The sequence below is a fragment of the Chaetodon trifascialis genome, chromosome 1 (genome assembly GCF_039877785.1).
Source record: "Chaetodon trifascialis isolate fChaTrf1 chromosome 1, fChaTrf1.hap1, whole genome shotgun sequence".
NCBI classification, from domain to species: Eukaryota; Metazoa; Chordata; class Actinopteri; order Chaetodontiformes; family Chaetodontidae; genus Chaetodon; species Chaetodon trifascialis.
The window spans coordinates 16,531,550-16,556,554 of record NC_092056.1 but is presented as its reverse complement, the minus strand read 5'-3'; the positions used below and the strand labels follow the sequence as shown (position 1 = coordinate 16,556,554).

General features: G+C 41.6%; 2 protein-coding genes across 3 annotated transcripts in view; both read right to left on the bottom strand.

Moving 5' to 3' along the window:
• The window catches only part of def8 (differentially expressed in FDCP 8 homolog), a 276,782-nt gene extending 259,906 nt beyond the window's left edge, over nt 1-16,876 (bottom strand). The window contains exons 1-12 of one of the 2 annotated variants that reach the window (XR_011602120.1): nt 16,690-16,876; nt 14,214-14,336; nt 12,054-12,148; nt 11,774-11,923; nt 9,638-9,779; nt 9,073-9,237; nt 8,724-8,851; nt 7,698-7,811; nt 7,375-7,455; nt 6,977-7,117; nt 6,638-6,747; nt 5,975-6,246 (exon numbers count right to left, since the gene is read on the bottom strand). Coding sequence is in view for 1 of the 2 variants with exons in the window: in XM_070960855.1 (XP_070816956.1) it covers nt 6,159-6,246; nt 6,638-6,747; nt 6,977-7,117; nt 7,375-7,455; nt 7,698-7,811; nt 8,724-8,851; nt 9,073-9,237; nt 9,638-9,779; nt 11,774-11,923; nt 12,054-12,148; nt 14,214-14,322 (1,323 nt within the window). In the remaining variant the exon portion in view is untranslated. Of the gene's footprint in view, nt 1-5,287; nt 6,247-6,637; nt 6,748-6,976; nt 7,118-7,374; nt 7,456-7,697; nt 7,812-8,723; nt 8,852-9,072; nt 9,238-9,637; nt 9,780-11,773; nt 11,924-12,053; nt 12,149-14,213; nt 14,337-16,689 lie in introns of those variants that run through there. The other variant, XM_070960855.1, reaches the window with a different exon arrangement.
• LOC139329449 (metallothionein B) lies at nt 1,447-2,946 on the bottom strand. Its single transcript, XM_070959789.1, has 3 exons — nt 2,796-2,946; nt 2,632-2,697; nt 1,447-2,229 (listed from the first exon to the last, which is right to left on the bottom strand). Exons 1-3 carry the CDS (start codon nt 2,818-2,820, stop codon nt 2,138-2,140), a joined length of 183 nt encoding a protein of 60 aa, XP_070815890.1. The 5' UTR covers nt 2,821-2,946; the 3' UTR covers nt 1,447-2,137.
• Nucleotides 16,877-25,005: the final 8,129 nt, after the last annotated feature.

The following is a 25,005-nucleotide window of genomic DNA, read 5'->3' as shown; positions in this document are numbered from 1 at the left end:
AGCTATATCTGCTGTTGACTTTATTGATGTTATGGTGTGATTTGGCCTTTTCCCCCCTTTGTATGTAATATAAAGAGCAACTTTTGCACAGACTTTTTCTCTAAAAAGTGTCCCATGTGACTTGTGACATATAGTGGGGTCACAAGCCAAATAAAGTTGTTTTAACTGTTTTAACTGTTAAAAACTGTACCAGAACCAGAACAAATATAATGCATGCATTTCATGTCACCTTTACTCAGTGGGTCGCCAGAAATGTCTCTGAGGGCCACCATTGGCCCACGGACTGCACTTTAAGATCCCCTGCATGTAAAGTAAGCTTCAGTAGTTTTCAGCCTGGACCCTATTTTTCCATGTGTTCTGAACAAAAAAAAGTTACATTATTAAACTTTGTTTTCCATTCAAACTGTTGTCTTTCTTTGTTTCAATAGCTTATCACTTTAAGTTCAGCTTACTTGAACATATCAAGCTTACTTGAACATATCGGTTTCCTGATATTTTGCCAGTAATGTGAATGCTTAAACTTGTAAGGATAACTTATTTTTATTTTAGTGCTTAATTAACATTACTCAGAAATTTAAGTAGTCAAGATTGACATTTTATAGTCAATCTAGCTAATGATTTTGAGTTAACTTTACCCGTTTACTGCCATTGTATGAGTTTTCTCAATTTATATTTTATAGTTAACTTAATTAATGATTTTGAGTTAACTTCACTCAAGTTTACTGCCATTATCTGAGTTGTCTAAACACCGTTATTTTCAGCTTTAACAACTTAAAATGAATTATCTACTTTACTTGTGAATTTTGAGTCAATCGGTTTCCTGACTTTTTTTAAGTAAAGTGAACTTATTACAATTTACAGTGTGGCATTGAAACACCTTGATAATATCATCAAAACTGACCATTTTCAGAGTGTAGATTAGTTGCTGGGAGGCTGTGGGGACTTTGAAAACAGTAACATGCAGAAGGCAGACACTGCCGACTGAACTTGCCAGTGGCAGACTTGCACTGTGTAACCTCATATCTCGTAGGACCCGCTGTTAGCAGTTTGTGTGTTTTGGACTCTACATTGATACAGGCTACCAACTTATCAAAAGTTTCAGGTTTTCTGCCATTGAATCAGGCTTTCACCATCTGAAGGGATGTGTACATGTCTGCGTTTGTAGAACAGCCAATAGGAACACCCTCTCTCTGACATGACCTGTGATTGGCCAAAGTCTCTCTTCACAGATTTTCTAACGCCTGAAAATAACCAAAGAGGAGTTGCAAAAGTCTGGTTTTCTCTCAGATCACTTGAATTACAATATGCTGAAAGGCTATTCTGGACTTTTTCACCAGTAATGCCAAAACAGTCTATCCTAACTTGAATTTATAAACCTCTGCGCTTTAATGGCTCATGTTTATACTTTCTGCACATTCAAAACATATCCCACACATCTGTGTTTTTGGAATAATTTTTATAAATTGTGTCCTGTACATCTCAACTATGTGACTGAAGCTGGCTGAAAACAAGAATACAGCACTTTCTGGTCATAATGGATTGAAATGATCTCATTTATCAGAGACCGAGACCTTGTTAAAGCCTCTAAATACATGCACATGTTCTAAATAGTGGGTCCAGATAAGTTTATTTAGGGCTTGACTCCCACATGCAAGTGTTCCACCACCAAAACAAGCTCTCCCTGACACCATTTTGAAGGTGCCCTCACTGCATTCATTGTTAGTGCTACCCAGATGATTGTGATGGGGCTAAAGAAATACAAACCAGAGCATTTTGCTCCCCCTTTTACCAGAATGATGTCATTGACTTGATGCCACATGCTTATTTAAAGTAGTTGTGTGCCCACAAAAGGCATTCACCTTAAATTGATACAAAACAAAAACCCTCATCAGAATGCAGTAAGTTAGGGTTTGATGCTCAGATTTCTTAGTCACCCTCCCATGTTGAAGTAAGACCTTTGAACAAAAACACATCCACGTTAAGTAAACGCAATTATTTTAATACAAATAGAGAAGAAAGAAAAAAAGAAAAAGGCAAGAAAATCTCCGTAGACATGTGCAACAGCAACAGATTCACAAGGGTTCCCACTGGCGCCATCACGTGGGCAGTAGGAGGCTGGCGGAGGCTTCACTGGGCTTCACGGGCAGCAGCTTGAGTCGCATGTCTTCCCTTTGCACACGCAGCCAGAGGCGCACTTGCTGCAGCCGGACGGGCAGCATGAGCAGCAGCCTGCAGTGAGAAACAGTGACACAGCAGCAGTCATGTAATCTGCTAGAAAGATGGACAGCTGATGCCACCCTTTCAGAGCACGTTTAAAGGCTAAACACGGTCAACATGGTGCAGTGGGATATTATTTACACCTTTACGTTGTAGCCGATAAAGTCAATTTGAGCCACCTGGGCAGTCGCTTATGTTTTATGGAAAAAGGTGATTTCAGCTATAGACTAGAAGCATAAAGATGTTTCAGAGATATGATCATTACACTACCTTCACAGAATACTAAGGAAATAAAACCATTAATGAACTGGGAGAAAGATAAAGAGTCAGCCAATAAGATGTAGTGCATCAAACAGCCGCTCGGAGTGGGTCAACCCAGGACTCCTCACGAAGTGAGGATGTTATCTGACTTACTCTTCTTGCAGGTGGTGCAGGAACAGTTTGTGCAGGAGCAGGATGCTCCGCATTTGCAGGATCCACCTAGAAAACAAAACATCCCGCCAGATCAGTTTCATGCTGTCCGCTAATGGTTAAATAAAACACCACAACTATGAGCGAAGAGAGAGGAGAATACTTACTCTTTGAGCAATCACAAGGGTCCATGTTTCTGTTGATGTCGAGGTGTCTTCGTGCGGAGTTTCAGCGTCGTCAGACTCAGAAATGCTCGTGTTATGATTGTCAGTGAAGGGGCGGCTATTTTATAGTTTCCTGGGAATAACAGGACCGGGTGCAAAATGCGCCATGTCACGTTGCACGCAGGCACGCAGTAAATGATTACAAAGAGGTTTGTGCACACGGCTTAGTTAACCATCCAGGAGTGGGAGCAGAGGTACTCTCAGGTCAATTCATATGCAGACTGAAAACAAAGTTGTGAGGGGGCCCATTGGTTCGTCTGGGGACTCTAAACCTCGAGTAATTAACGTGTTTACATGACTTTATATGACATAAGAGAGAACGCAGGTTAAGAAAATTCACCAAATAGCCTGCATTATTTCTTTTTAAGTTATTTACAGGGACTCGAAATACCACCATTTGTCATTAGAACAATATAGTTTTCAAATATTTGTATATTATAATAATAATTATTATTATTATAGTTTTGTTTTGTTTTTTTAACATGTGTGAGGTCAGCGAGTAACCATCGCGATTATATGCTGCAAACCAACCCTTTTTAATGTGGAAATCCGTAAGCATAAATTGCCGTGCGCAGTCATGAGTCATGCGCTCAGTTTGCGCCCGTATTTACAAACCACAGTAAGAGTGTGGAGTGTAGTCAAGATGCGTTCAGGTACGATAGAGACTTTCGATATATGGACGCCCTCGAAATAAAAGGTCTGTGGGGCATATTTAAAATACTGGAATGAAGTATCTTTATTCACTTAATGAAAGCTCTAACAAGAAAAAAATATATATATATCCAAATAATAGATAATCGGCCAGTGACAGTGAAACCATGTCAAAATCAGATGTTCAAGTCATGCTTGTTTTCGTTTTTGATTTTGGTAGATTTATTATCACATAGACCGACTTCTCCGTAATTCATCACAATCAAAGAGGAGTTGTACAGTTGATAATCTATACACTGCTCTGTCTGCCTCACTGGCTGTGTATTACATGCAGCAGGACATTATAGAGGTCTATTTTTACATTACACATGTCCAGTGTGCCACCACTTATTAGTGTGTGCTTTCATTTAACTAGTGTAACAGTCCAATACTCACTTATACTTTTTTCACTCATCAATTAAAAATCCCTCATTTTATTCTTTTATTCTACTTTTGTATTTCTTTGTGAGCTGTAGGGGCACAGAAAAGTAATAGTTTTAAGGTTTTGTTATTTTATGTTAATAGTACAAAAAGGCAATGTTCTGATGGAGTTAAGTAGTTTGAGCTAAACATTGTGGTTTCAGCTCAGGGCCAGCTTTATTTTCCAACAGCAGTCATGACTGACTAACGTTTCTGTGACTTCGTATTTGTGCACACGGTACAAACTTGTGCGCGCTGTCGTCTCTCCGCTCCCTCCCGCTGCTTTGCACCCGGCCGCTTCGTCCGGCGCTCGTGAGCAAACCAAAGTAAACAGGCAATTGTAATATGCTGCATTTAAGTACCGTGTGCTGTAGGAAATATCAGATTCACGAGTCGAGCGCATGTGACAGCTGGGGCTTTTTCTTTCGTGATGCTCCAGTACACTTGGCATCAGCTTCCTATTTGAAGCGACCAAGTAGGCGTGACTGATCCACAATGTCGCCACAACACAAGACTTGGTTACAAACCAGTGGGGATAGTAAGTACATTTACTGAAGTACCATACAGTTTTGAAGTAGCATGGGCCAATCTTGCATTTTGGTGCTCTTTCGTTGGCATTACTATGTAACACAATAGAACATGAATGGATTAACAGGCTGAGATGCAGAGGCTTCAGGGGTCAGGTCAGGGGGTTAGGATGCCCCTGAGGCAGAGCCTGTGTTTGAAGTGTCTGCTGAGTGTCTGCCAATACTGAGTGTGATCAATGTTTATTTTTATCACCATTTCATTGTTTTTAGTTAGAAAAAGGCAGAGCTTTACACACCATGTCATAGAACAGGTGAACTCGAATTGAACACAATACAGCTTTAATGCATTTCATCACTTTATTCATGCACTACTCCAACATGTTTTCCAACAGGGCATGATTTTTATACCATGTATGTCCATTAGTTTGAAAAAGAAAATACAGTACATCATGCTGAAAGATAACACAGCCTAAACTCATTATTTTAAAACAAATACTTGGGATCAACATTTCCACATTACCAAAGGTGTCACATAACATCTTTGCAATCTCTGGACAAAATGTGCTATATGTACTTTAAGACTGAAACCATTAACATGATGGTTAAGTGTATTAAGATGTTTGGATAACAGCTGTACAACCTGACAATCTTAGGCACACAATGTTCATGAGTATCCATTTGCAACACGTTGCACTAGACTGAAACAGATTAAACACAAATCAAACAGTCTACAATGAGTTCACAGTTTTGAATAAAAGGAAAACACACTTAACTCCCGTATTCCTTTTTTTTCCCCCCAGATAAACAATTCTCCTTACGATAAAATGTACGGGAAATGCATCCTTTGATATGTAGCTTTTTGCCAATATAGATATTTTTATTTTAAATCATGGCTTTAATGATTGTACATACACAACCTTTCTTGACAAACAACTGTAAGCCATATCATTTTTTCCAGTATCCAGGAAGGAAAAATATAGGCATGTAACATGAGTGGAGGGCAAGTATGACCTGCTTTAGTGACAATACATGAGCTAAAAAGTGTTGGAGCAGGTGATGGAATGTGTGTAAAAAGGGGGAAAAACAAAGTGATGTTATGATCATATAATCTAACAAATGTATTTATTATTGTCTACTAATTAAACACTCTGCACCATACTAAGTTATGTGGCCAAATAAACTGATGCTTAGAAATGAGGTGGCTCACAACTTTTGAGCATGTTCACTGGTTGAAAGGCAAATTTCTGGTTAATCTAATTTTTGTGATTTTGGCTGGGAGCTGGAGTTACAGTCCTTAAAATTCAAAACCATTTTCCATATATGGCAACTTTAAAGATAAGTGTTCAGAGAAGTTGGCAGTGTAGGTTAATGCAGTCGAGGCTTGTAACAAGTTAATATACAACTCCTGCATGCAAACGCACCTACTGGTAAGGTGGCTTTTGTCTATAGGGCATTTATTTTGTACATTTATACAAGCACACACACACCCTGCTCATTATGTAGTGCACAGGAAGATAAAGACACTCCAGTATAAACATATAAACATAAGCACAAAGCAAAACAAGGACAAAGATGAAAAGCTAGTCTTCTATCGGACTGTCTTGATCGAATAGAGCGCCATATGAGGCAAAGTACAACATCCAGTGACATCGGGTGGTCCTCTGCAGAGTTAAGCATCTTTCACATCGTCGTCCTGTTTGCGCTCAGTCATTCTGGCACACCGTGGACAAGTTGTGGAGTTGTCATAGTAACAATCTCTAAAGGGATGTATAACAAACATCAGCATTTTCTGTTACGTAATCGTATTAGTGATGGCCATTTGCATTAAGTGGTGTTTTTCATTCTAGTTCAGTTGTAATGTTGCTACCTACAGTGTGCCAAGTGGGACAAGCTGCCTTTCTTATTTCTCTGCATGCAACTTGGAGATATGTTAACTGGTGAGACTAAATTAGCCCAATAACTTGACATCTTTGGGGATACTAACAGCTCCCCTCAAAAAGAGGGCAAAACACCTCAGTAATTACCTTAGTAATTAGTACCTGTTCTGTCAAAGTTCTATTTATCTGTGTGTATGTGTAAGGTCAATAAACTCTGAACAATCACACCACTTGCTGTATTTTTTAGTCTGACTGGTTGGTGGCGACTGACCTGTGGAAGACAGCAGAGCACTCATGGCAGACTGAGGTGTGACTGTCAAACGGGAACAGGATGTCTCCTTCCTTACACAGCTCACACACAAATCCTTTGGCTTGACAGCGCTATACATACATGCACACATACACAGCACGCACAGGCACGCACACACACAAAGACAGAAAGCCAGGGTTTGAGTAAGGTTACATTCCCTTAATTTATATAATTGCCAGTTTGCGTCGCATGATAGAGCTGCTACAAGACTAGATTGTGTGTGATGCATACAGAGGCAATAAGCTAACTAACAAAGAGAAGACATGGGTATTGTTCTCTGTGCTTCATGTATGAGCTCACATCGCAGTCCAGTTTGATGTGCTTCGCAAATGTGGTGTGGATCTCTGTGAGGGAGCAGCTGAGTCTGCCACTGGAGATGTCAATCAAATCCTGTAGTGAGTACATGTCATCATTCTCCACAAAGTGCTGCCGGTCTTGTAGCTGGGGACAACAAATGCAAAGCAAAACTATGAAAATGTGTTATAGCATCATGAAACATTATGCAACCTGCATACTGGAAGATCCAACCTTACTGAGCGTAAATGTATAAATACTTTCATGACATGGAAGGAGCCCGAGATTAAAGAAGTGTTCTTTCCTAATGCAGCACAAACTATCCACTTTCACCACATGGTGGTGCCGTTGTAACATTACTTACTGATCACTGGTCAGTTTGTGGTGAATAGATAGATGCTGACCTGTAGTAATAGCCGAGCCTCCATGGCCTCTTTACAGGTAATAAAATATGGTTTCATCAACAGAATATCTTGACGGAGTTTCTGTGAAGGAAAACCCACATAGACACGCATGAATGCGCGCGCACGCACACACACATTGTGAGGGTGACCAAACAACAGCAACTAAAATAAAGGTGTCAAGGTTAAATTATTTTAGGAGGAATTCCAGGTTAAAACTGAGAACATGACAGTCAATGATAATCAGAACTGTGAACTTTCTGTTATCTTCACTTCAAACTTCTTACAACTTCTTGCAGGACCTCCAAAAAAGTGAAGCTACCCACCCTGATCTCAACCAGTTCCTCCACAAAGTTGAACAGCAGCGGGTTGATTTCTTTGAGCTTCAGCACAGGCCGTGACATCATCAGGGCCAGGTAGCGCATTGAGGAGCGGCAAACCTGAAAAAGAAACACACTGTCAGAGTACAGACGGCATATAAACACACTCATACCGCTTTCATACCAACACAATGACAGCAGATAGGCCTGCACTGACAGACAGCCTGAACAGGTCAGGCGTCCTGACCTGGGCTGACCTGAGTATAATTCAATAACACTGACACATTTAGCTGACGCCCCTGTGAAAGTTTTCTCCTTGAGCCATAAGACTTTTCACAGGTTGTGTTGCGATCATGGTCCTGGGGTGTGCTTCATCTGACTCCTGTTTTATTTTGAAAGTTCATTCTCCTCATGTGTCATATTTTGCTTTGATTCCTGCCTGTGTCTTTTTCCCACCTGTTTTCTGTGTCACCTGTTTCATTACTTACTTATTTCTTTGTGTATTGTGAGCTGTGTATTGTATTGTGAATTTAGTTGGTGTGTTTTCCCTCTTTCAGTTGTCAGGTGGTCTGCATCTGTTTCTTAGTTCTGCATTCTGACGAGCATCCCTCGCCTGTGTTCCATCCCAGTCTGTTCTTAGCTCAGTTTTTGTATTTCCTCTGAGCTCTGGGATTTTCCTCAACCTGCTCCCTCAGACTTTGTTGCTTGTCTGCTTTGTCAACTGGAATTGGTTTAATGTTTATTAAAGCTCGCCTTTTGTTTCTTCCACCAGCTTGCCTGATGTCCTGTATTTGGGTCCACTTTTGAGCTGCAAAAACTACAAAAACAGAAGCACCCTTCGTGTCAAATAATGAAATTAACTTTGACATGTGAAACTGGTGGAGAGCTTGCTTAAGTTAATTTGGTGCTTCTGTAACTGAATTATGACCAGTGCAGTTGCGCCTCCTGTTTTAAAGGGGGATAACTTGACAGAAAGTCTCATAGATTGATATAAAAGTTGAAGTTGTGCTGTGGCTGTTCTGTTAAGGGTACCTTGCGTGGCTCAAACTCCCAGTTGTGGATGACACGAGCTGGGACGATGGCTGTGTCATTCCAGTGGCATGTGCTACAGTAATACTGGCCTGTGTAGTCACACTGTCTGGCCTCACTTGGCACGCCCCCTACAAGATAAATGTGGCACAGTACAATCAAAACTATGAATATACAGTATTGAAATATGTAGGTGAGAATAAAGATTTCCTCAAAATAATGTTCCATGTTACATACAACAGTGTGCATGTCACTTCAGTGAGTTCCAATCATGCAACATGTTGCTTTTAAATCCTCCATTTCTCTATTTCAACTTGGCAAACATAAACCAAAACAGTACCCTTCTACTCACTCAGTGAAATAGGAGTGCGACATTCTGCACACCGGTAGTCTTGCCGGTCTAGTCCGATCTCCGGGCAGATGCTGAGCTCATACTCCGACTGGTGGCTGACCTTTGACCTGACACAGGGCTTGGTGATCATGTTCATACACTTACTATGGCAACGATAATAGCAACCTGAAACAAGAAAGGGATAATCACTTGGCATGACAACTTGTTTTTGTGCAATGGCATTATCACTTTACCCAGTGGGTTATAGTGAGCTGTAAAAGGATGTTCCCACTCCTTCCACCATTCAGGAAATAACTCTGAGAAAATTAGATGGAAATATAACAATATAAAATGAATAAATGAATGTTTGAGGAGGTACCATATTGTGACCCTGTGCATGAAGGTTTCAGAGCACACAAAAGGACAATCAGATAGACTTAGTATGATCTTGTTTGGAAGTCTGATTTTTTTGTCTTTAAGCTCCTAAAACCTCCCAATCCATGCACAATGGCATGTTTTACAAGTTTGTTCCTAAAATATCTCCACACTGCTGTATGACATGGATACATTGTACGGTGTGTCTCACCTGTGCAGGTGTACCAAGTCTGGATAAGGCCCCAGATGATAGTGCTACACTTGTCACAGGTCTGTTTCACACTTTTGCTCTTTTCCTTGGAAAAGCGGTGCTCCAATAGGATTCTCAGATTAGGCTCATCCTCTTCAGGGTCCTTTCAAGGGGCAAAATTAAAAACAAAAATCACTAAGACCACCAGCAGAGACACAACACAGTTTACGTAGGCTTGTAAAACATATTGATTAATGCAAAATATGTACACAGTACTTTCACAGACTTCCGCACAAGTGCATAACTAAATATTATTCAATGGGGGATACACCACGTGTTTTTTGCCAGAACATCTACAGAAACCCTAAGAGGAAAGTGAGGAAAAAAATATACATTTATGATCTAAATAGTTTTCTACTATCTTAATGGGTTTTAATAGGTTTAAAGGTTTTGCCAGGATATTATTTTAAGTTCCTTTATTTTTTTCATCTGTGAAACACGTACAAAACCAGTGTTGCTCGGTGACAAATCGGTTTTAGCAGGTGAATTTTTTTTTGTCAGGATTATTTTGTGCATGTTGTAATACTCATTCAGCAACTAGAGGCTGTAGTGCACCACACATGGGAGAAGTTTGCCTTCTGGGCAGGAAGTCAGGTGACACAGAATAAAGAGTGACAGGACATGTGTGGAGGAGATTGATGAAGGGATCAAACACGGGATTTTCATTCAGGAGTCCTGGGGTTCACGTCCTGCGTGAAACCGTAAGTCATGGTCGACTTGTTATTTTTAGACTTGGTTGACCTATTATTTTCAGTTTTGTTTTGTTTTGTTTTTTTTGTTTTATTTTTTCTTTTTTTAAATTGCTATCATGATTTTCAGTTTGGTCAGGTCTAGGAAAGAAAACTATTTCTAAAAGTTAGGCAACAACGCTACTTGGATAGGTTTAGGCTTTCTGGCAGAAGCAAACTTCTCCAATGTGTGGTGCACTTCCACCTCTTGTGGCCGAAATGAGCATTACAACAACATACAATACTTAACCTCCACTTACGCATTGCTGCACTTCTTCTAAATTATTGTATTCTACTTGTTTTCATGCATTCTATGAAATCTGTCGCACGTATATTTTATTATTGTATTCTGTGGTTTTGAGCCTTGCCTGAAAAATTATTTTGGCAGTTAATCTGGCAATTATTTCAACCAGTTTCACAGATTAAAAGCAATTGAGGTACTTTGAAAGATTATCTTGGCAAACATTTTTTTCAAGCCGTGTTTTCATAGCTCTTCTATTCTTGCCATGTGATCCTCCCTGAAGCCTCAAAGACAAAACATTAGTCTGTTCAACTTGCATAAGGTCAGGTGGGGCCATTCTGTGTGAAGTTTGCATGTTCTTCCCGTACTTGCGTGGGTTCTCTCCGGGCACTCCGGCTTCCTCCCACAGACCAAAAACATGCTCATTAGGTTAATTGGTGACTCTAAATTGTCCTTAGGTGTGAGTGTGAGCGTGAACGGTTGTCTGTCTTTGTATGTTGCCCTGCAATCGGCTGGCGACCGGTTCAGGGTGTACCCCGCCTCTCGCCCGTTGACAGCTGGGATAAGCTCCAAACTCTCAAGAAGCTGAAGCCGTGATATTTACATGAGGATCTTCTGTAGGGAGTTGCTGATCTCCACACACTCCTTTGACTCCTTATCAGTCTCCAAGAACATCTGCAATGCTTCCTCTCAGTTATCTCATACAGGGCCATAAGTGATACAATAGAAGCTGAAGAAAGGCTTCATTTGAACACTCGGTAGCCTCAGCAGGATTTCTCACAAACTTCTCTGACACCGATCTCCACCCATAAGTATCATTTCGCAGCAAAGACCAAATAAAATACTATTTAAATTTACCTCCAAAACTACTGCACCCATTAGGTTATTCTAATCCCTAAATTGTATGTTTTCCAAATACACTTGAACGCAGCATTAGTTAAAGGAAATGCCTGTCCAGGAATACAGTAAAAATCTGCAAATATTTGTGTACAGCAGTGCATGCTGCAAAACCGAAAGCATGCAGGTCAAATTAGTCAATTATGAATTCATCTCAACTGTCCCACTGAGCAAGCACCAACAGCTACAACAGAATGCTATGCACTTCTCCATTCGCTCCTCAGTTCCAACCTTAAGCTCCTGCAGTTTGAGACGAAGGTGGATAAGTTTGACCACAGTGTCCTTCTGTCTCTCTGAGTGTTCTGGCAGCTCCAAGATCAGCTTCTTACACTCCTCTATGGCCAGTTTCAGCTGTTCAATGTCGGACGCCACAAAAGAACCCTGTAAGGGTAAACAAGAGCAAAAGCGTGTCTCCACATACACTGAACAGAAAAGGAAGTTCTATAAGAATGTGCTCTGAGTTTTACAACATTTCATTATGTGTGAAAAGGATGAACAGAGTTTTACTTACCATAGGCCTTGAGAAGTGGTCCTCAGCTAGACCGAGGTCCATGGTCCGATCTGAACTGTGGGTTCTGGTCCCAGAGAACAGCTCAGGCCTTGCTTCTGAAAAGAGAGCAGTGTGGAGTAAAGCACTGTTCTTCTTGCAAGCATGCACACTGTGGTCTGGTAAGTGCACTCACAGTGCACAGTCACGCATGCTAATTTCACACTCATGACTGTGGCCTCTCAAGACAATATCTACACTATGAGTCACTACTCAACAGGTCTTGAAGATCAAAAGCCAAAATGGAAAACTGCAGGAATCACAGGTAACATCTTATCAGTTCTGGTAATGTGTAACTGAGTCAGCTGGCAAACATACTCCTACTGTGTCATTAAAACCGCTGCTCACCAAGCAGAATGAACTTTGAAGTGCTGATCACTTTCACAGCTGCATGTTTTCTATCAATCTGTCTGTAATCATTCACATGGTGTGCTTCTAAATCAATAATACCACGGTGCTTCTCCACATTCTTCTTCTGTACATGAGCAACTACTGCTGCTACTATCAACTACTGTTTCATATGTGGAATAGTGCATGTAGATTATGACCGTATAGTCAACCCAAATTTGTCTGTCCATTCAAATCTGTGCCAGATTAACACTTAAACACATACCAACTATTTATCAACACTGTGTACTGAAATTATAAAGTATGATGACATTTGGTTTGGAAAATAAAAAAAACTGCAACAAATCTGGAAAATTGAAGCAAAGAAATGAAACTAAATTTGAAAAGAAAACTATGCTTTAGATTCATAATCTGTCAAATAATGCATAGTAAACAACGATAATCACATATAACTTACTCTCCATCTCACTGAAAATGACAAATGTATTTGTTACCTGCATACACGTTAGCACAAAACATGTTAAGTGTATCAGTGGCACACAGAAGTGACGGTGAAGCAGAAAAACACAGATGACAGCAGTGAAATCAGCCCAGCCAACAGCGTGTCTCTCAATGTTACTAAAGTACTGCTTACACTTGAGCTTTTTGTTTCCTCTGATTCAGACACAGATCCCAACTTCCTTTTCCTTAAGCTTAGAGTTAACCACAACAGTCCAGTGTGCTTGTTCTTAATGTTTTAGGATCTGTTCCAGACTTCATGAAAATGCTTAAGTCTGTGCGAATAATTTAATAATTTGTCACAATCAGTGTCACAAGGGAGCCACAGCAAGATGCTCCAAGCACCTAGTAGGATCAGTGTAAGGGGAGAAAGTCAACCTCATTAGCACGTAAGTGACACGTAGAAAAACAGAAAATATGTTCTCAGAAAACACCTTCCACTGCAGCACCAATCTGTTTAGCAGGGGAAATGTCAAGGAAATCTATTAGACAGATTTCTACATCCCCTTTCCACCCATAGATCAATAAAATATCTTGCTTTACCATGATGTTTTCACAGCTCAACAACACAAAGAGAGCTGAGTATTTTTATCCTTCCAATGGCAGACCACAGGCCCTTAAATAAAAACCTAAGATAATAAAATCCCAGTTTAATTGGCCTTTTCAACCTATAATAGAATACTGAAAGAATTGCAAGATGTCTCCCAAAGTAAGCAAGACACACTTCCAAGCCAAGGTTAGAATTTGCATCAACAAGATCGGAGCTGAAAGCCATCAATTCCTCATCTTCCCAATTTTATCAGCTACACTTAGACATGTCATCATTACATGGGAGATTTTCCTGAATACATGAGAAAGTGAAACAGGTAAACCAGCGTTGCCTTGTGACTGAATGCTACTCCATGTATTTAAATGTAGCAGATGACACATCAGGTCCAGTTGCAGTCTTGACTAATAATGATCTTAAGCAGATTTTCCTTCAGGACATGAAGAAAATGAATCACATCAAAAAGCTTGGTGAAGTCAGTCACCACAGTAAACTTTGTTTGAGTTTCTCCATGTGGGTCAGAGAATGATGCAGGCTGACAGTCACAAAATTGTCCAACAAATGATGATTTCACGTTTACGTCTTGGTTAGCAAAAATTGGGAGTACATGGCACAGACTTGAACCTTAAGGTGAGAATACTTTCTTTCCTTGAACTGAACTACAAGTGGGAAGGTACACCTTCGTTGGCTGCATCATGATTTGCCTGTGAGGGACTTTCACTAAACTTTACCGCGCTGCGGGGGCGTCTTCCCTCCTTGAGGTCCATCTTCGTCCTCTCCACGATCAAAGGGATTGAGCCGAGTTTGGCGGAAAAGTGCAAGTCTCTCATCATACTCCATTTCATCAGCTACATCTAAGGAAGACAGAAGATATTAAAGTCACACTGGTTCACATCACAGTAATTTCCTCAGACTGTACAAAGCCACCACACAGCCACAGACAACATTATACTGTTTGTGAAGATGTTTAGAAAGGGATCCATAGCTCTTATAAAAACAAAAACAGGATGGCCAAAAACATAGACTGTTTTCTAACCACAACCAGGAATGGAGGTTTCTAGAGTTATCAATGGCAAGTGACCTGAAGATCGGGGGGTATTTCAGATAGGAGGTTCAACAAACTCTGAGTCTATCCCTGAACTCTGAGTTGACTTACTCTGAGATGGGAAACTGAGTATCTGGTTCCAGAACAGCTGATCTGAGTTAGTTCAATCATCTCTGAGTATGTTCACCTTCAGTTGCGCATGTGCACAACCACTATAAAAAGCCATCATCAATGGAGCCCTGATACCACCGAGTCACCATGACAACTGAAAAATAAAAGATCAAGTTATTTTACCTCAATGGAGTTGGAAGTCTTATTGCAGGCCTATGGGGACTATGAGCACATATTTTGGCATAAATGTATCACCACTGCAGCAGCAAAGAAGGGAGAAATGGCATGGGAGATAATTGCTACCCGAGACAACACGTAAGTTTGAATGTACTATTCCACTGACTTAACATTTAACAGTACTTAAGATTGTAGCATACAGTTATGAATATAAGTAGGAACAAAATCTGATTTTCATTTAGGAGCAATCCAACAGGGGATACGAACTTGGAAGCAGCTAAAAATGAAATATAAAAACATCATTCAAAAAGGTAAGGCATATTTTGCTAGGCTATGATTGTACCTCAATTTGATTTAAATTTTATTTTTTTAAATTGACTTAGGCTATTAAACAAAGTAGCTATTCAGTGGCTACTTCAAGTAGTAATTTCAACCCCTAACAAAATGTTGTTTTAAGACGTCATCTCACTTAAAACCCCACTTAGTAGATTAACACTTCATACAATGTTTACACATTTTTAGTTTTTATATATTGAAGTCATTTAAAATGTGACGATTTGTACAGGAACACTCAATAAAATACTAAATTAAAAAAGATTAACATAACATTTGAGTTCTGTTCAGCCAGCAGAAAGAAGGCAGAGGCCCGAAAAACGGGTGGAGGGCCACGTCCACCACCTCTGACAGAGGCTGAGGAGCTGGCCCTCAGCCCAAACCGTGACGGACCGATGGCTAAAGGCATCCCCGGGGGAAGCTCATCTGAGCCTGTCACCCTGGAACGAGAGTTGTGGTGGGTGCACTTCACAGGTGAAATATGTTAATGGTTGGAACTATATTACAAATCCTAACTAATCCTTATGATCCTAATAAATTATACCGTTTGATGAAAAGCGGTAGCGTTCGAACCGATATTCCTCTGGAAATGACAGGACATCTAATCTGGGTCGGAAGATTCTGTCGCGACGTAAAGCATTTCGAGTCAATTGGGCTTCGATATCAATCCGATTGGGAATGAATGGGCAATCCATGTCTAACAGCTTTCTTCGTGTGGGAGGAGACAGGTAGAAAATCAGGGTTTCTTATAGTAAACCTGCCAGCGAGCGGGTTATGTTCACAGAGTCTGTTACCATGGTGACTGACTCAGAGTTTCAGTTACCTCTCTTTCTGGAACGGATAACTCAGTTTCCCTCATCTCAGGGTTACCTTACCCCCCTGAAGCAGCTAAATGTTAGCAAGTGATCACCTCACCTTTGGCTTTTCATAAAGTGCCAATAAGGCAAAGATACATCAAATAAATAGAGCTGATTTATGATAGATTATGGGATTGTTTCAAGGATGTATGTCGGCACAGAAATTATAACCACATCACTCCTATGAAGTCCATGTTCCTATTTAGAAAGACATGTAACGCCATTGTCACTTAGCAGTAACGCCGGTAAACAGGAAGTCATTGCCAAATAATGACCCAAAACACAGATATTTAATGCACTATTTGCCGAACTGTTAGCCATTGATTTTATCTTGGAGCTCAGCACATGGGACCAAGCAAGAAAAACCTGCGAAGCCTGACAAACGTTGTCAACACAGGCTGCAGCCTCACCTCTCCATTTGTAAACAATCAGGGCTGCTGCTGACAGTCCTCCTCTACAAAACGGCCACTTTGATAAGCTGTTATGCTCCCAATATTACGGCGAAACATGTCAGATATTGAAAGTAATTACAGCTATGGTACTAGTAAAAAAAGACATATCGACAAGACGCAGATGTCAACAGCCTGCTAACATCAGCTAGCTAACTAGCCTTGAAGACAAACCAATCATCTGTTTTGATGCTAATATTAGCTCAGTTAGCAGGTCGTTTGGCCAGAAGCTCACCCCGTTGATGACCGTACTTGACACCAAGGAATCGTCAGGTGCGAAGTATACTGACTGGTTGACGGTTGTAGTTAACTTAAACAGTTCCCCCCGTGTTGTTTTATCTCTGCCATCAGCAACATCATAAGGCTAATATCGTCAAGTCACCCATTGTTAAATGTTGATTTTCTGTTAGGTTTTTCAAAATAAAACTTTCCATGACTCCTGTGCGGTAACAATGTGTGATTAATACGAGGGAATTTACTTATCTGTACGTGTTAAGTACTTAATAAAACTATCAGATAAAAACATAACGCTTCCGTTTCATGTCTAAAAATGCACATTGGGCTACATTGGCTTTTATGGAAGTAATGTTTGATGCTTTTACTTTGAAAATAAACTTACCTTACATTCGCTTTCTTTGTATTTCTGTTAAATATTAGTTTGCTTCCAAGTAAGAGATGTAAAGGTGGACTACCTGAGGGCAACATTTTCTTTTCTTTAATGCATTACAACTGGTTCTCAGAACATCTATCTACTCACTGTCCATTTAATCAGAGATAGCAAATAAATAAATAAATAAATCAGTGTTTCATATCAGGGTATTCAGAGGTTTTTATCATGTTTTCAGGCATGGTGTATCAAGGAAATCAATCAAGAAACAGATGAATGTCTGGACTTTTTGTCTCACAAACAGGGTGAATATAGTTGGACCTCATAAGCTGTTGAGCTTCCTTGTGTTTAAGCAGGAATAACCACACTACTTGGCTTCAATATGGAAATATGACCACATATTACTATTAGATTTATCAAATGATTACTTCTACTGAATGTAAGCCACTTTAAGCACAACAAAGCATTTATTCTGTTCCTCTCATTCTCAGAAAATATTTACCGTGATAGAGTGTCAACATTAAACTTCCACAAGGAAGGGTGTCCTATAAAAGGTGTATTTGCCTTGTCAAGCTTTGGAGCAGGTAGGTGTGAGGAAACAACAGTGCCATCTGCCATGTCACAGAACTAAACCGTATGATAGATCATCATCATGTTGTGTCTTCGGTTTAAACACACTGTGACTATGATGATGACTTGACATAAAGTGACAACTCACTGCATGTATTTGTATTAGCACTTTGTGTTACATTTTATTATGTATGAAAAGTGCTATATAAATAAAGTTTGATTTGATTTGATTTGATTTTGATTAGTTCTGGTTTTTATCTATGATTTAGATGTTTATGGAACAGCTCTTGCTTGTGTGAATTACTGTGTAACGACCAGGGATTGACCAATGGCTCCATTACCTCTCCACTAATACACAGCTTTACCAATGAAAATAGTTAAAAATGTAAGCAATAATTCAGTGGAATATGGGTAAATAACTAAAATAATAAAGTAAAATAAAAGACAGTGTATGACAGTATTCAAGTCACAGCAATGTGCTCGATGCTTATTTCAAAAAATAGTGACAAACATTTATCATTTACAACAGTTTGGCTGTTTCTGGAAGTTGTGATCACGTTGAGTCGCAGTGGAGCTCACATTCAACACCTCACACAGAGTAAAGTGGGGATTACCACTCTGTCGTACATCTAAAGTACATGGTCAAGACAGGTCTCCAAACCAGATTAATCAGTTTGATGATCAACAGTTCAATGTAAAGCAATTCAAGAGGAATGTATTCTGCTTGAGGGCAACCTTTGAGGCAACATGTGCACAGATGAAGAGGCAGTTATGTGCAATGAACTTTAAAAGGAGGTCAAAGAGAACAAAGCCATCAACTTGTTGCATGTAGATAAGTCGAGAGTGGCACTAAGTGAAGACATTTGTCTTCTGTTGTAAACTGACAGCAGCCTCATCCAAATCTGGATCATGAAATCAATCACTGCCACTCTTGGTGTCTTTCAAGTTTATTTTCTCATTTCAGTATTCAGTATTTATAATGATTTCATAGGCTACATTTTTATGTTTGTTTGTTTGTTTTCGTGGTATGTGTCAAATTAAATCTAAGTTTTTTTTAGATAGATAGATAGATAGATAGATAGATAGATAGATAGATAGATAGATAGATAGATAGATAGATAGATAGATAGATAGATAGATAGATAGATAGATAGATAGATAGATAGATAGATTTATTTATTTATTTATTTAATTTGTCTCCATCCCTGAGGGTCAGGCCCTTGGCTTCTGGTCATATGGATATCTTTGAATAATTATAGCTTGTGTGTGTTTGTTTGGATGTTTTTTCATTACTATGAACAGAGCGGCTTTGTCCAGCTAAATGAAGGAAGTACCCTAACTGCAAACATGCTGCTGCTTGCAAATAATACAGTTACACTTTGGCCATCCTTGGGCTGAACATCATTTTTTTCACTTTAGAAACAGCTAGAGGACAACTATTTTTAAATAAAATAAATGCCAAAAAACTGATTCATGCCTTTATTTCAAGTCGACTTGTTTACAGTACCTCACTTTTTACTGGCTTCCTGGAGAACAAAAAAACATGAAGAGACTTCAGCTCATTCAAAATGCTGCAGCTCAGCTATTGACCAGAACCAAGAGGAGAGGGCATGTCAGTTCAGTTTTAGCTGCTCTGCACTGGCTTCCTGTAACATTCAGGACTGATTATAAGGTCCTCCTCCTCTTCCTATACAAAGCCCTAAATGGACTAGGACCAAGCAAATAATTAAACTAAACAAACAACTAAAGAAAATACTAAAGAACTCTAATCTAACAAAACAAACCTCTAAATTAATCCAACAAAAATATTACTTAGAATTAGCAAACAAAAACTAAAGATTAACAAACAAATAGCTCCCACACTCCGGTCCCTAGTTGTGCATTAAATCACAATTACCTATATTTTCTAAAGGAGCTATTGCCTCGACACAAACTATAAACTCAGGAATATTCTATGTGTCATGCATAAGCCTTACATGAATCTCCTATTCTTCATGAACTCACAACAAAAAGTAGAAGATGGAGAGAAAAATAAGAGGTAGAGCAAGATAAAGAGAAAGTCAGTCCATAATGCTACACTGCTGCTTCCAGCAGCAGGCAGAGTTTAGCCACAGGCCTCTCCAGGATGCTGGTTCTTGTTTGAAGGTGCGCAGAACACACCAGGCCTTTTGCGTCTGATCTGACTTCCAAAACCTTTCCTATTATCCAACGTCCTCTTGGAGCCATGGCATCAGCAACAAGCACAACATCTCCAGGAACTAGATTTCTTCGTGGCCGTGTCCACTTTTGTCTTTCCTGAATCATAGGTAGGTACTCAGAAATCCACCTTTTCCAAAAGAGTTCAGCCATATATTGTATTTGCTTCCACCTTTTCCTGATATAGAGGTAATTTTTGTCAAACAGTCCTGGTGGCATGATTGGTTTGCTCTTTAACATCAGAATGTGATTTGGGGTGAGGGCTTCTAGGTCGTCCGGGTCGTCTGAGACTCTTGTGATTGGTTTGTCATTTAATATTGCCTCAACCTCGCAGAAGATGGTTTGGAGCCCTTCATCATCCAGAATTTGCTGTTTGAGAACAGAGGTGAGAACACTTTTCAATGAGCGAATCAGGCGCTCCCAGATTCCACCTTGATGGGAAGCTGCTGGTGTTGTGTATGCCGTCCTGGAGAAAAGCCCTTTTCAATTTTGCAATGATTCAAAACGACCAGACTTTCTTTCAGCTCTCTGCTGGCTCCAACAAAATTTGTGCTGTTATCAGACCTGACAGTTAAGGCTGGGCCTCTTCTGCAAATGACCCTTCGAACTGTGTTTATGCAGGAGTCTGTATCCAGTGTATACGTCACCTCCAAGTGCACGGCTTGAATGGTCAGACAAGTGAAAAGCACTCCATATCTTTTAAGAAGACTTCTTCCTCTTTTGAGTTCAACAGGGCCGAAATAATCAGCAACACTCTCTCCTAAGGCAAATCTGCCATCTTCTGTTGAAGAAGCTTTGCTCTGTTGCGTCTACAAACAACACATTCACCTATGACCTTTCTGGCAGCAGAGTTTACATTAATAATCCAAAACTTCTGTTGTAAATTGGACAACATGTGATTTTCTGCCTGCATGTCCCAGTTTAAAATGGATATGACGTGTAATTAATGTGGATACATGGAGGTCTTTGGACAAAATGACTGGATGTTTGGATTCTGCTGGCAGTGCTGCTTTGCTTAGCCAACCACCGAATCTAAGGACATCACCATTCATTACTGGGTCCAGGTTGTACAGCAGACTCTCTTTGGTGATGTTTTTAAAGCCACTCTTTAGTGAAGCAATTTTGGCTTTAAACTTGTCTCTCTGCACATACTGAATGATTGACTGTTCTGCCTCAGCAAGAGCTTCAGGAGTTAGGCGTTGTCCTTTGAATGTGGCTTTAAAGCTCTGAATTTTTTTCACCACTTCGTGTTCTTGAGTCACATACTTTTCCTTATCAAGGCCTGCAAAAACACAAAACTCCTTCCTCTTCAGTCCCAGTAACACAAGAGTTTTCTTAACCTTCAGGAACCAAGCCACAGATATTTTTAGCCTCATCCAGGATGAAAAATAATGGATAAGATGGTTGGTGGCATTCTCCAAATCCTTTACAATAGCATTCACCTTTAAATCCCTTTCTATCTCTGGGTCATCCACAGAAATCACGCCAAGCTCCACATCCAGTTTAGGCCATTCTTCCTTTGATTTACAGAGAAACTCTGGTCCATTAATCCATCTCCTGTTTTTCAGAAAGTCCTCAGCTCTCATTCCTCTTGAGGCTTCATCTGCTGGATTCTTCTTTGAACAGATATATCTCCACTGATCAACATCTGTAGCTTCTCTGATAATAGAGGTTCTGTTCGCCACAAAGGTATGGAATTGTCTGGTTTCATTACAAATATATTTAAGGACGGTTATGCTATCTGTCCAGAAAAAGGACTTCTCCAGCTTAAGTTGTAACTCCTTCTGAAGCACTCTGTCAACTTGAACAGCCAGAACTGTAGCTGTGAGTTCCAGACAAGGGATTGTTGTCTGGGGGCTGCACGGTGGCACAGCAAGAAGGTCGCAGGTTCGATTCCCGGGTCGTGTATGTGTGTATGTGCCCTGTGATCGGCTGGTGACCGGTCCAGACCCCGCCTCTCGCCCGCCTCTCGCCTGAGATAGGCTCCGGCCCCCCGCGACCCCGAAAGGGATAAGCGGCATAGAAAATGGATGGATGGATGGATTGTTGTCTGCTTTAGAGGAGCAACTCTTGACTTTCCCAAGAGAAGTGCAACATGAACTTTATGATCCTTTTGAGGTTTGACTTGTGCTTTAACCGGCTCTCCAAAGTCTCTGGGCTTTATACAGCGATCCACTCTGAACTCAGCAATTCTTTGTAGGTCCTCCAGTCCATCAGACCACTGCCTGGAAAATAAAGGGGGAATAACTTCAAACATGGAAGAGGAGAAAAAAACGTGGAAGAGGAGGTGATACCTGGCCCGGAGGAAGCCCGGGGCCCCCATCTGGAGCCAGGCCTGGACGGAGGGCCTGTCAGCGAGCGCCTAGTGGTCGGGCTTGCCACGGAGCCCGGCCAGGCACTGCCCGAACAGCTGGGTGGGTGTGGGGATACTCACAAATCCTCGGCTGAGTGCCGCTATGTTGGAGTTCACCCCAGTGGACAAGAGGGTCGCCTCTGTACACCTTCGGGTTATGGAGGGGGAACTCTGACTGTTGTCTGTGCATACGCCCCGAACAGCAGTTCAGAGTATTCAGCCTTCTTGGAGACTCTGAGTGGAGTCCTGTATGTGGCTCCGGTATGGGGACTCCATAGTCCTTCTGGGGGACTTCAATGCACACATGGGCAACGATGGAGACACCTGGAGAGGCGTGATTGGGAGGAATGGCCCCCCTGATCTGAACCCGAGCTGTTGTTTGTTACTGGACTTCTGTGCTAGTCATGTACTGTCCATAATGAACACCATGTTTGAACATAAGGACACTCATAAGTGTGCATGGTACCAGAGTGCCCTAGGTCGAAGGTCGATGATTGATTTCATTATCATATCATCTGACCTGAGGCTGCATGTTTTGGACACTCGGGTGAAGAGAGGGGTGGAGCTGTGAACTGATCACCATCTGGTGGTGAGTTGGGTCCGAGGGTGGGGGAAGACAGACCTGGTAAACCCAAGCGTGTGGTGTGGGTGAACTGGGAACATTTGGAGGAGGCCCCTGTCTGAGAGATCTTCAACTCATGCCTCCGGCAGAACTTTTCTGGCATCCCTGTGGAGGTTGGGGGCATCGAACCCGAGTGGGCGATGTTCAGAGCTTCCATTGCTAAAGCTGCGGCGGAGAGTTGTGGTCTAAAGGTCTTGGGTGCCTCAAGGGGCGGTAACCCTCGAAGCACCGTGGTGGACACCGGTGGTCAGGGAAGCCGTCTGACTGAAGGAGTCCTTCCGGGATATGTTATCTCGGAGGACTCCAGAGGCAGTTGCAAGGTACCGACAGACCCGACGGGCACCAAGGTGTTTCTGGAAAACCGTCCAGAACCTCAGGAGGGGGACATGGGGTAACCATCCAAGCTGTGTACAGTAAGGATGGGACACTGTTGACCTCTACAGAGGAGGTAGTCAGGTGGTGGAAGGAGCACTTTGAGGAACTCCTGCATCAGACTGATACGCCCTATATTGTAGAGGCAGAGCTGGAAGCTGATGGGGGATCATCATCAATTACCCTGGTGGGAGTCACTGAGGTAGTTAAACAACTCCACAGTGGCAAAGCCCCGGGGATTGATGAGATCTGCCCAGAAATGCTGAAGGCTCTGACTGCTGAGGGGCTGTCTTGGGTGGCACGTCTCTTCAACATTGCGTGGAAGTCTCGGACAGTGCCGAGGGAGTGGCAAACTGGAGTGGTGGTCCCCTTGTTTAAAAAAGGGGACCGGAGAGTGTGTGCCAATTATAGGGGTATCACAGTACTCAGCCTCCCTGGTAAAGTCTACTCCAAGGTGTTGGAAAGGAGGGTTTGGCCGATAGTCAAACCTCAGATTGAAGAGGAACAATGCGGATTCCGTCCTGGCCATTGAACAACGGACCAGCTCTTTACTTTCGCAAGGATCCTGGAGGCGGCCTGGGAGTATGCCCATCCGGTCTACATGTGTTTTTTGGACTTCGAGAAGGCATATGACCGGGACCCCGGGAGATATTGTGGGAGGTACTGCGAGCGTATGGGGTGAGGGGGTCCCTACTCAGGGCCATCCAATCTTTATATGTCCAAAGCAAGAGCTGTGTTCGGGTACTCGGCAGTAAGTCGGACTTGTTTCTGGTGGGGAATGGCCTCCGTCAGGGCTGTGCCTTGTCACCAATCCTGTTCGTGATATTCATGGACAGGATATCAAGGCATAGTCGGGGGGAGGAGTGTCTGCAGTTCGGTATGCTGAGGGTCTCATCACTGCTTTTTGCAGATGATGTGGTCCTGCTGGCATCATTGGTCTGTGACCTCCAGCACTCACTGGATAGGTTTGCAGCCGAGTGTGAAGAGGCTGGGATGAGGATCAGCACCTCTAAATCTGAGGCCATGGTTCTCAGCAGGAAACTGATGGACTGCCTACTCCGGGTAGGGAATGAGTCCTTGCCCCAAGTGAAGGAGTTCAAGTACCTCGGGGTCTTGTTCACGAGTGAGGGGACAATGGAACATGAGATTGTGCAGAGAATTGGAGCAGCGGGGGCGGTATTGCATTCGCTCTACCGCACCGTTGTGATGAAAAGAGAGCTGAGCCAGAAGGCAAAGCTCTTGATCTACCGGCAAATCTTCGTTCCGACTCTCACCTATGGTCATGAGGGCTGGATCATGACCAAAAGAACTAGATTGCAAGTGGCTGAAATGGGTTTCCTCAGGAGGGTGGCTGGCGTCTCCCTTAGAGATAGGGTGAGAAGCTCAGTCATCCGTGAGGGACTCAGAGTAGAGCTCCCAAGGCTCCATCACTTTTGGGGCATCGGTTCCAATGAGCAAATCAACATCTGTATCAATGTCATGGAGCTTAACATCCCTTAGATAAGGCCACTGATTAACATCCTCTTGTCGAGGAAAATTGAGCTTGGAGACAGGCATGTCCTTTTGAGTTAAAACATCAGGCAGATCAATGAAATAGCATAGCAGACACATTGAGACCAGAAACAATATGAGCATTTACAATCTTCTTTTGGCTCATGGTTCTCAGCAGAATACTTGTCCTTTTACCACTCAAGTTCAATTTTCTTGCCAAGTTCTCTGTATAGAATGTGCCTGAGCTCCCTGGATCCAAAAATGCGTAGGTCACCACAGTTTTGTTACTCCTCTGACCTTTGACTTTTACTGCAACAATAGAAAAGATGGAATCATCTTC